Here is a 12,529-nt window from a genome sequence, read left to right as displayed (position 1 = left end):
ATAAATAAAATATGAATAATATTATTTATAAGGTAATATAGTAATTTAAATTCAATAATTTGATTGATATAAAATAAATGATTAATGATTTGATTGATGCAAAATAAATAATTAATAAATGAATAAATAGTATGACGAGAAAAAACGAATGATTAAATATGACAAGTTATATAAGTATTATTTGTACTTGTAACAAATAAGCTGAGATACACGATCAGTAGCTCCAAAGTTTAAATAAATCAAAAACGAGTTTGAAATCAATAGTTTTATCCTAAAGCTTCTAATTATTCCTAGAAAGTATTTTATTTTAAAAAATGGCCCCATAGGAAAAATTTCATATTATCTCTAAAAAGATAATATTTCAAAACAACATTATGAAAAATATTTATCGTCAAGCATCGATCCACACATTGTGGCACACGTGGGGAAATGCGCCAGCGTTGACCTTGACTAAACCCCTATCTTCCACTCCAATTCAATTCAAACTCATTCTTTCCAAACTTGAACTTATAAGTCAGAAGCCATTGATTTCGGCTTTAAGTATGCATAAAATCAGTCATCCAAAGCAGCAATACAAGAAATTCATCCCTGAAAGGACATTCCTTCTGGTGGTTGGATTGGTCGGCGGCGTGTTTCTGGTTTTTTCTTATCTGCAGGTAACCTCAAGTAGCAGATCAGGGGGCGGCGCGTGGGAAACAAAGGATCCCGGCGAAGCGACGTCGCTCCAGATGGAAGCGATTCGCTACTACGCGACGCAGCACGTGGTGCCGCAGCAGTCTTTCGACGAGATCACCGTGTCGTTCGACGTTCTCGGGTCTGCGGCGCCTTGCAATTTCTTGGTTTTCGGGCTGGGCCGCGATTCGCTGATGTGGGCTGCGTTGAATCCGCGAGGCACCACGTTGTTCCTGGAGGAGGATCCCCAGTGGGTTCAGACTGTGTTGAAAGACGCGCCCACGCTGTCGGCGGTTACCGTGAAATACACAACTCAACTCTCGGAGGCGGATGAGCTGCTCCGCCATTACCAGGAGGAGCCCCACTGTTCCGTCCACAATTCCTCCTTGCGCCACAATCACAAATGCAGGTATCGTCTTGAATTTTGTTTGTGTTTTAAAATTATCTATAATTGGGATCCATACAATACAATAAATAAAGTTCCGTGGTGGTATGAAGTATGAACTACATACTAAATAAAAATTGAAGGAGACTTAACTTCTTAATTTTGCTAGCTGAATGATTTGAACTGTAAATGGATTTTATTGCGATTCCGAGAATTTAGTACAACTTTTCTTGAATGGGAATTAATTTATATGGTTAATTAATGTAGGCTAGCGCTGAACATGCTATCAGATGAAGTGTATGATACGGAATGGGACATGATAATGGTGGACGCGCCGCGGGGGTACTTCCCTCAGGCGCCGGGGAGGATGGCGGCGATTTACTCGGCTGCGGTGATGGCGAGGAACCGGAAAAAATCAGGCGTGACGCATGTATTTGTGCACGACGTAAACCGGAAGGTGGAGCGGCAGTATGCCGAAAGGTTTCTATGCAAAAAGTATTTGGTGAAAGCCGTGGGGAGGTTGTGGCATTTCGAGATCCCACCCGCGACCGCGATCACGACCGCGACCGCGACCACGACCACGACCACGGACAGTGACTTCTGCTAAGATGCGCAAGGGTGGCGTATATTTTTCTGTTAACTCTCTACGCTACCCGCACAAATGTGACATGAACCCGAGACCACATCAGTTTTGGTAAAACGATTCTTGGCGTTTGTTAGTCTTTTCATTGCTAGGGTCGCGTTATAGTCATGCAATGTTCTAAAAATCTGGATTGAAGGTGAAACGAGATTCAAACGCTACGATTCTGTTAAAAACAGGGGAAAATGAAGTAAACTCTAGTTCATACTACACGTTTCTTAATCGAGATGAAACTTGATTTCTTTTGAAAAATTACAATTAATTTATTTTCAAAAAAAAATAAAATTTATGTCCATTGAAAACTCTTATTCGTTCTGAATAATAATTAAAAACTTTTTATGTTGTCTAGCTTGTAAACCCTATTAAAAATTATATTAATTTTGGGATTTCTGTACTTTTTAAAATTTTGAAAAATTGTGCATTACCATTAAATTTATTATATATGTGTTATTTAGCCTATTTGTTAGTAGAAGATAATTAAATTTTAATAAAAATTAGAGCGGGTTGTCACAACCGGCACCTTCTTGCGCATTTCGGAAGATTCTAGAGCATGGTGCAAGGTAGAGGTTGTGCATCTTCTAGAAGTCTCTACAATATTCAAGATATAGGCTTATGTAGAACTCTCTAGAATACACTTGTATATAAATGACTTGTATAGAAACTTGTAGAAAGTAGACTCTAGATCGGTGTAGATGGAAGAATCTAGAATCATGTAGATTGTAGGGAGCTCAACTATAAAAGGGTGATAGCCCTCATTTGTAAACCACGAAGTTGGAAATCAATACAAAGTATTCTCCAAGCTCTCTTGTGTTCTTACTCAAACACTTACACACACACTTGCGCAACAAAGGCTGCTTTGCTAGTACTCGCGAGGAGCGTAGTCAAGGAGCAAAGGCCGCACGTGATCTTAGAAGGGCTAAGTCCGTGACAAGTGGTATCAAAGCCCGGTTGGGTTCAATTCATCGCAAGTGATCATGGCAGGGCAAGATGCTGGTTCATCTGGTATGACGAAAGACCGCGGAAGGGATACCGCGCCTAACCAAGGCAAGAAGCGTCGGGATGCTAGCAAGACTCGAGGGGAAGGAACTTGGGAGCAAGTTATGGCGGAAGTATCCGAACGAGTTGAGAAGTCCGAGCATACTTTGGAGACATTGGAGGGCCATGTCTTGTCGGAACTTGACTCAGTGAAGGAGGATATTTAAGGGCTCCATGAAGCAATTGTAGCACGAGACGATCGCATCGCTCGACTTGAAGAGATGGTGGAATCCCTCCAAGCTTGCATCGAGGGGATGCGCGAAGATGTGACGCTGTGCAAACGAGTTGCTACCATGGATGGAGGAAGCCAATCCGTTAAAACTCCTAAGATCGAGTTGCCTAAGCCAATGAGCTTTGGTGGAAAGAGGGATGCCAAGGAAGTCGAGAACTTCTTGTGGCAAATGGAAGTTTACTTTGAAGGTCTCAAATTACAAGATGAGACGACCAAGGTACGTACTGCTACTTTGTATCTTACTGATACTGCAATGTTGTGGTGGCGTCGCAAGCATGCGGACATAGAGAAAGGGTTGTGCCGAGTCGATACATGGGAAGAGTTCTCAAAGGAACTCAAGCGCCACTTTTATCCTGAGAATGTGGTATATGAGGCTCGTAAAAAGCTAAGGGAGCTAAAACATCGCACAACAATCCCTGAATATGTCAAGGAATTCACTACTCTTGTTCTTCAAATTCCAAAGATGGATGAAGAAGATCTCATCTTCCACTTCACCGATGGGTTACAACATTGGGCCAAGCAAGAGCTACAACGACGAGATCTCAAAACCTTGGATGATACTATTGCTGCCGCCGAATCTTTGTCCGAGTACCAACGTAGCAACGATGGTTTCAAGCAAAAGAAAGATGTAAGCAACTCGGGCAAAGGTGGGGGAAAAAAGAAGGAGTTCAAGAAGAGCTACTTCCAAGCTAAGACCGGCGACAAGAGGCCCGGGGACAAACGCAACGATTATGAAGACAAGAAAAAGGCTTTTGTCCCTAAAGGTGGTTGTTTTGTATGCAAAGGGCCTCATGCAATGAGTAACTGCCCAAAGCTCGGTTCTTTGTCGGCCATACTTGAAGGCGGTGAAGTTGATGGTGCGGAGGCCGAACACATGGGATCCGTCCAAATCCTAAATGCTTTGAAAGCCAAGCCATTGACCACTACATCAAGCAAGGGACTCATGTACGTGGAAGCAAAGATCAATGACAAACTTACTAAGGCAATGATTGACACCGGAGCCACCCACAACTTCATTACTGAGAGTGAAGCAAAACGCTTGGGATTGCATGTCACTCAAGGTTCGGGATGGATCAAGACTGTGAATGCATCCGCTCGACGACTACATGGAGTTGCTAAGGATGTTGAGCTGTCCTTGGGTACGTGGCACGGTCGAGTGGACCTCTCAGTGGCACCCCTTGACGATTTCAACTTTGTGCTGGGCATGGACTTCTTGAGAAAGGTAAGTGCTATTCCGATGCCTTACTTAGACTCTATGTGTATAATGGAGAAAGGGTCTCCATGCATGATACAAGCGACAAGTGCTCCACCCGAGACAAGCTCAATGAAGCAATTGTCAGCTATGCAAGTAGCCAAAGGAGTGAAGAAAGGCGAACCCACGTTCTTGGCCACGTTACACTCGGGTGATGGCCTTGACACTCCTTTGTTAGAGGAAGTTCCTACTAACATCAAGAAGGTTCTGGATGAGAACCAAGACGTGTTGCCGGCAAAATTACCTAAGGAGTTGCCACCACGGAGAGAAGTCGACCACAAGATCGAGTTGGAACCCGGTGCCAAGCCGCCCGCCATGGCACCCTATCGCATGGCACCACCCGAGCTAGAGGAGCTTCGGAAACAACTCACTGAGCTACTGGATACCGGACGTATCCGACCATCTAAAGCACCATATGGCGCTCCCGTACTTTTTCAAAAGAAGCAAGATGGCTCATTGAGGATGTGTGTGGACTACCGGGCGCTTAACAAGGTAACAATAAAGAACAAGTACCCCATCCCATTGATAGCTGATTTGTTTGATCGTCTTGGTCAAGCCAAGTACTACACAAAGATGGATTTACAAAAAGGGTACTATCAAGTTCGAATTGCCGATGGGGACGAGCCCAAGACAACATGCACCACTCGATATGGATCTTTTGAGTGGCTCGTCATGCCATTTGGCCTAACCAATGCCCCGACAACATTCTGTACACTCATGAACAAGATCTTCCACCCTTATCTTGACAAGTTCATGGTGGTGTACTTGGATGACATAGTCATCTATAGCTACACATTGGAGGAGCATGCCCAACACCTCCAAACAGTGTTCCAAGTCTTACGAGAGAACGAGCTCTATGTGAAGAAGGAAAAGTGTTCTTTCGCGCAAGAGACGGTTCAATTTTTGGGGCACACTATTGAGCATGAGAAGCTCAAGATGGACGAAAGCAAGGTTCGTGCCATCATGGATTGGGAATCGCCAACCAAGGTAACCGAACTCCGTTCTTTCCTTGGGCTAGTTAATTACTATCGCAGGTTCATAAGAGGGTATTTCTCTAGAGCGGCACCGCTGAAGGATCTTCTTAAGAAGAACCGGCCATGGGGATGGTCGGACGCATGTGCCAAAGCCTTTGATGACTTAAAGGCAGCGGTAAGCAAGGAACCTGTCCTAGCTTTGCCAGACTTTGGCAAAGAGTTTGAAGTGCACACAGATGCTTCTGATTTTGCTATTGGGGGAGTTCTAATGCAAGAAGGGCACTGTAACGACCCACTGTATCAAGACGGGTCTTTTCAGCGTGCTTATGTCCTCACTCACACGCACCCTGAGAAACTTCCCAAGGGGTCACCCATTCTATAATTGCCCCAAGTCAAGCACGCTTAACTTTGGAGTTCTTATGTGATGAGCTTCCGAAAAGAAGATGCACCTTCTTGATATGAGCAGTACATATGAAATCTTTTAAGCCCTCCTCAACTATGTAGTCCCATACCTACACATTCTCAGAATCCCCTCTCATTCCGGCACGAGATCAGTTCATTCATGTCTCCCTCCGCCTAGAAGCCTACCAGGAGCCGCTCATTGTCCGTGCAACCTCTTGGCACCGGCGATCACTCCCTGCCTCTTCAGCTCCGGGCGTCACATGCCCACCAGCTTCCGCTTGGTTCGTCCCCGAACCATACCGTACTAAGAGAGGTCGGCTTTGATACCATTTCTCGATTTATGCGTGTCATCCTTGCGCAGGGGCCATGCTAATCTTCTCTGTATCGTTCCAATTTTATCGGATGTTGTAACACCCGGTATTTTAAATACGTAAATCCGCATGCATAATTAGGATATTTAATTATTTAAATTTTAGATTTATGGATTAAATAATTATGTGAATTATTTGTGCATGATTTAATTTATTTTTAAGTATTTAACCCATAATTAGTGATTTTATGATTTTTAGTATTTTAATTATTTTATCGCGTAGACGGGACCGTGGACGGACGAGATGACAACTTTCTAGCCAATTAATTTCATGAGCCTTTTTAAAGCCCTGAAATATTATTTTGAATTTTATTATCTCAAAATTTTTAGTATTTAATTTTATATAATTTTAGGAGTCCATTTTTATTCAAAATAAGCCAAAATATTGACTTTTTAGTATTTTTAAAATTTCCTAAATTTATAATTTCGGTATTTTGTATATGATTAACTTAAATTATCATATTTTAATTTTTATTTAGAGTTTTAAAATTTTTGGTTTTATATTTAAAACTTTTAATTATCCTAAAACCTATTTTAATTAAAAATAAAACTCTAACCTAATCTACCCCAAACCCACCGATCACTCACACTCTCAGCCGCCACCCCCACTATTCATCATCTTCCTCAACCGAGCAGCCCTAAGGAAGAACACTATAGCCACGTTTTTGAAGGTCCAAAGCAAGTCGTCTTTGTCCCGGAATCGTCCCACGCACGTTTTTCTCTTCAATTTCGGTGAAAGGCATGATTTTCTTCCACTTTTTCGTACCTATCAGATATTATATTGTGTGGATTGTGTATGCATCAAAAACTTTCAAGTTTTTCAAAAGATGGTTCGGTTGTTTCAGTTTATGCGTAAGGTTCTTTGTTTTCCTTCTTCATGATCACGTTTTCAGGTCCACCATGGCTGGTATGGCTGCTGGTCAGAGTCCTAGGTAGGGTGAGGAGGGTCTGGACCGAATGGCTCGAGGGGCTCGAGCCAAACGAGCCAGGAAACCATCTAGAGTCGATCGGGTCCCAAGGAGTCGCAGTTTAGGGTTTCGGGAATAAGGGCTTCGGGTTCGAGGGTCCAGGCTGCATGGGGGCTGGGGTCAGGTCAGATCAGGTCCGCCCAGACGTGGGCTACGTCTGGGCGGCGGCGCTCCGGCCAGGGGCGGCCGGAGCAGGAGGGCAGCAGCCACGGAGTGGCTGCTGCTCACGGCCGCAGCCGAGAAGAGATAGGGTGAGTTTCGGGTTTAGGGTTAGGGCTGGGTCCGGGTCGGGTTCTTGGGTCCGGGTCAAGTCAGTGGGTCGTGGGTCGGGTTAAGTGAGTCCGCGTCCGGGTTTGGTGGGCCGGGCTCGAGTCTTTTTATTTTTAAAATATTTTATGAATTAATGGGTTTTTGGACCAATTAATTTGAAATAAAATTATTTGGACTCCCAAATAATTTTATTTGGGCTTTTAAAATTTTAATTAAGTTAGTCCATTAATTTTATGGGCTTTTGAGCCCATAAAAGTTATTGGGCCAGTCTTTGGGCTTTTGGGCCCATTGGGCCAGTTTAAGTTGTTATTGGGCCTAGAATGTTTTATGGGCTTTAAATTATTTTAATTGGGCTTAGAATCATTTTATTGGGCTTAAGTGTGTTAATGGGCCAGTCTCAGTGTTAATGGGCCAGATTTAAGTAATTGGGTTTGAGTGTTAGGGCCAGCAGTCCAGGACAATCCATGAGAAATTTGCATGTGTCCTGATTATATATTTAATTATTTTTATGCATTGAAGTTATTTTAATATTTATATGTTAGTAAGAAATTAAATTAAATATATATGAAGGACACACATTTTTATTTAAGTACATGCATTCATGAAATAATTTTATGCATAATTAAATGTTTAAGGTTGAGCAATAATAAAATATTTTATGTTGGAAGTTGAAGTAGTGTGACAATTTAAGGGGGATTCGTCCCCATATGTGAACTATTGAAGGGCAGTTTACTGCCAATTTAAGAGGTGATTCGTCACCGCCACGTACGTTGGTTTCCACGCTGATCAGTATTTAATGTATGATTTAAGGTTACACTACGGATACAACCATGCGATGTTAGAAAATTAATTGCTCAACAATGTTTATGTATTATGTTATTTAAGTTAAGTTAAGTTATGTTATGTTATGATATTTTCAAGCATGCTCATTCATGTATATGTATGTATTAGTATTTAATTGTTTTAAATTATTTTAAACCCTTGTTATGTTAGCATGTTGGGCCTCTAGGCTCACTACACTGGTATGGTGCAGGTGAGTACGTTGAGGATGAGGTTGTACCCACCGGAGGCGAGGATGTATGAGCGGACATGCAGTGACCCCGTGACCGTGATAGTTGTCTGAGTCACATTGCATGTTTTATTTATGCCAGCATGTTACATTTATTTTAAGTATTTTTCAGTGGTTGGGTTTTTGAATGTTACTCTTATATATTTTCAATGCATGCAGTTTTTAATTATTTCCTCATGACAGTATTTTAATTAAATGTAGACTCAGATATTTATTTTATTAAAGAATGCATTTTTATTTAAGTATTTATTTAATTATTTATTTTTAAATCTTTTTATTCTGTGCATATATGTATGGGCATATATGTACATATTTTATTTAGTAAAAAAAAAAAAAAATTTCCGCATATTTATTTATTAATTATAGAGTTAGGGTCGTTTCAGGCACCCCATAGCCTATGAAAGCCGGAAGCTCAACGAGACGGAGAAGCGATACACGGTACAAGAGAAGGAGATGACCGCCATCATCCACTGCCTAAGGGTGTGGCGACATTATTTGTTAGGATCTCGGCTCTCCGTCAAGACCGATAACATTGCCACTAGCTACTTTCAGAGTCAGAAGAAGCTTAGTCCCAAGCAAGCGAGGTGGCAAGACTTCTTAGCCGAGTTCGACTTTGTGCTTGAGTACCGGCCAGTCAAAGCCAATGTAGTTGCCGATGCGCTAAGTCGGAAAGCAGAGTTGGCATCTATCAGTGCTGCCTTAGGTGACCTGCCAGCACACATCAAAGAAGGATTGGAGCATGATCCCATGGCCAAGGAGTTGGCCAAGCTTGTCGAGCAAGGGAAGACTAGGCAATTCTGGCTTGAAGATGGGCTTCTATATACGAAGGGACGTCGACTCTATGTGCCAAAGTGGGGGGATCTGAGGAAAGATCTAATCCGCGAGTGCCATGACACCAAATGGGCTGGCCATCCAGGGCAAAAACGCACAAGGGCCTTGTTGGAAGCATCATACTATTGGCCGCAAATGAGAGACCAAGTCGAACTATATGTCAAGACATGCTTGGTCTGTCAACAAGACAAGGTCGTGACAAAGCAACCGGCGGGACTGCTTGAGCCACTACCTATTGCAGAGCGTCCATGGGAATCTATTACTATGGACTTCATTAGCGCCTTGCCAAAGTCCGATGGGTTTGGTTCGATCATGGTGGTGATCGATAGATTCACTAAGTATGGAACATTCATTCCATGCCCAAAGCATTGCACTGCCGAGGAAGCTGCAAGGCTATTCTTCAAGAATGTAGTCAAGTACTGGGGGTTACCAAGACACATCATAAGCGACAGGGACCCCCGATTCACAGGCCGACTCTGGACGGAACTCTTCAAACTCCTTGGGTTGGAGCTGCATTTCTCTACAAGCTTTCACCCGCAAACTGATGGCCAAACTGAACGGGTAAATGCCTTGTTGGAATGCTACTTGAGGCACTTTGTGAGTGCCAACCAACGAGACTGGGCGAAGCTCATGGATGTGGCACAATTCTCTTACAACTTACAACAAAGTGAGGCCACTGGGAAGAGCCCATTCGAGCTAGTCATGGGGCAACAACCGACTACTCCGCATACATTGCAAATATCTTTTAGCAAGGGGCAAAGCCCCGCCGCGACAAAGATGGCTAAGTCTTGGAGCGAGCACATGGACTTGGCGCGAGTACACTTAGAGAAGGCCCAACGGCGCATGAAAAAATGGGCCGATGCAAAGAGAAGGCAACAAGAGTACTCCATCGGAGATGAAGTACTCATCAAGCTCTTGCCACATCAATTCAAAGCCTTTCGAGGGGTACACAAGGGTCTAATCCGGAAGTATGAAGGACCCTTTACGATAATTGCAAGGGTTGGGAAGGTATCCTATCGTCTCGACCTCCCCAACACATTGAAGATTCATCCGGTCTTCCATGTGAGCATGTTAAAGCCTTATTATCCAGATGAGGAAGACACTAGCCGAGGCGATTCTCACCGAGCACCTCCTGTAGTAACAACTTCCTTTGACAAAGATGTTGAAGAGGTGCTTGCCAAACGCATTGAGCGGCGACGTGGAGTGCAACCCAGCACTCAATATCTGATCAAATGGAAGGGATTGCCAGAGTCCGAGGCAACATGGGAAACAAAACATGACTTGTGGCAGTTCAAAGAACTACTCCATCAATTTGAGGCGACGAGGGCGTCAGCCAAATAGGTGGGGGAGAATGTCACAACCGGCACCTTCTTGCGCATTTCGGAAGATTCTAGAGCATGGTGCAAGGTAGATGTTGTGCATCTTCTAGAAGTCTCTACAATATTCAAGATATAGGCTTATGTAGAACTCTCTAGAATACACTTGTATATAAATGATTTGTATAGAAACTTGTAGAAAGTAGACTCTAGATTGGTGTAGATGAAAGAATCTAGAATCATGTAGATTGTAGGGAGCTCAACTATAAAAGGGTTATAGCCCTCATTTGTAAACCACGAAGTTGGAAATCAATACAAAGTATTCTCCAAGCTCTCTTGTGTTCTTACTCAAACACTTACACACACACTTGCGCAACAAAGGCTGCTTTGCTAGTACTCGCGAGGGGCGTAGTCAAGGAACAAAGGCCGCACGTGATCTTAGAAGGGCTAAGTCCGTGACAGGGTGGAAGAAGTATATATGGAAGATTTTTTGTGTATAAAGTATCAATTCAAAATCTAAAACATTTTTCACGTTTAAACTCATATTAAACCCGTTTAAACTTAAAAATTGATCTCAACATTTTATCAGACATCATATTTTTTAGAACCTTCGTTATGCTTTTTGGTGTTATTAGCAATATTTTTTAACGCAACACTTTTTACTTGTTACCTTTAAGTGAAAAAGAAAGCGGTTTTTTCCCTCTGTTTTTTTTTTTGTGAAAAAGAATTCATTTTTATAGGAATATATTATCTTATAAAATGTATCCATAATAAAAACATTAGGTTTCGTTTAGAGAAGTATTTATAAAATATTTTTATGAAAATATTTTTAAAAAAAATTTATAAAATTATTTTAAAAGTTGTTTTTTAGAATAAAATTTTTTTTGGACAACAATTCTATAAAAATATTTTTATAATTTCTAAAACATTGTTGTTAATCCTTATCTTCCATAGTTTCACTCTAAAAACATCTAAAAGCACCTCTTAATTGTTTTTTAAAAATTATTTTTAGAGAACACTTTTTAAAAAAAAACAAATTCAAAATATTTTATAAAAATCTTGTCCAAACACATAATTTAAATTTTTTCACTTAAAAAACACTAAAGTTTTGTAATGTGAAGCAATAGTTTGATAGTAAACGTGAAGTCGTGATCCATTGAAGAAGTTAACATTTGCCAGATGTGTTTATTTATAATTCTCAAACTCTCTCATACCTATGTTCTATAGTTTTTGTTTTTGTAATTCATAGTTTGTACTCATTAATTCATTATATATCAATGTAATAAAGATTTAATCGGAAAAATTGAGAAGTTTTGAGCTTATGACATAAATTAATAATGTGTTTGGCTCTGGTCAACTAGTTTCAATAGTTATTTGGATTGTTAATTAATTAGTTGTTTATTAGATTTTGAGATCATTGACCAAAAAAATAGAAGTTTTGGCCTAGAGGGGACATGGATTTTGCGCAAAAATATTGAATATATATATATATATATATATATATATATATATATATATATATATATTTCCTAAATCCATACTTTAACAACTATTCATATGAACCACTCAAAAAAAAAAAAAAACTATTCATATGAAATCATATCTATAATAACCGCTTTAATTCGTCAATTTTACACCAACGTTAAATTACGTACATATCTAACCTATAAAAATACTAATTCATTTATATTGGTAAAGATGTTGAAATCAAATTACATTCTTTTTACTATTTGATAGAATTTATTTTATCTTCAATTTAAAATTTAAATGATCCACTACTTATCAAATTGTTTCCATTCCATATATTTATTTATTTCTTATCTTCCTCAATTTTTTATTTATTATATTATACTTGTATCGCGTGAGTCTCGATCACTAATTTATTATATTCTATTTCATAGGTAGTATCAGAACGATCCTGATCAATTTTTTCTCTCTCTCTTTTGTTTTTTAAATTTTAAAAAGATAGGTGTCAATAGTGTTGCCTGGTGTGTGTGGTTTTTTTTTTTTTTTTTTGGAAAAAAATCTTTTACGATAACCAAAATTTGAAACAGCACCCATTAATATATTATGATATTAAAGTGAAAGAGACTTAGTTGTGTGTCTACACACA

The 12,529-nt window shown here is 40.5% G+C and overlaps 1 protein-coding gene and 1 non-coding gene across 2 annotated transcripts; one reads left to right on the top strand and one right to left on the bottom strand.

Moving 5' to 3' along the window:
* The first annotated feature begins 445 nt into the window (after nt 1–445).
* LOC140871664 (arabinogalactan O-methyltransferase 1-like) lies at nt 446–2,045 on the top strand. The gene is made up of 2 exons (XM_073274278.1): nt 446–1,081; nt 1,325–2,045. The coding sequence occupies exons 1-2, from the start codon at nt 543–545 to the stop codon at nt 1,662–1,664; spliced, it is 879 nt and encodes a 292-aa protein (XP_073130379.1). The 5' UTR covers nt 446–542; the 3' UTR covers nt 1,665–2,045.
* Nucleotides 2,046–5,907: 3,862 nt separating this feature from the next.
* Nucleotides 5,908–6,007, bottom strand: LOC140872377 (U6 spliceosomal RNA). Its single transcript, XR_012147797.1, has one exon. It is a non-coding gene; the product is annotated as a U6 spliceosomal RNA (small nuclear RNA).
* Between the last annotated feature and the right edge of the window lie 6,522 nt (nt 6,008–12,529).

This window comes from Henckelia pumila, unplaced genomic scaffold (genome assembly GCF_033568475.1).
Source record: "Henckelia pumila isolate YLH828 unplaced genomic scaffold, ASM3356847v2 CTG_461:::fragment_3, whole genome shotgun sequence".
Lineage (NCBI taxonomy): Eukaryota > Viridiplantae > Streptophyta > Magnoliopsida > Lamiales > Gesneriaceae > Henckelia > Henckelia pumila.
This window is presented reverse-complemented; position numbering and strand designations above follow the sequence as displayed.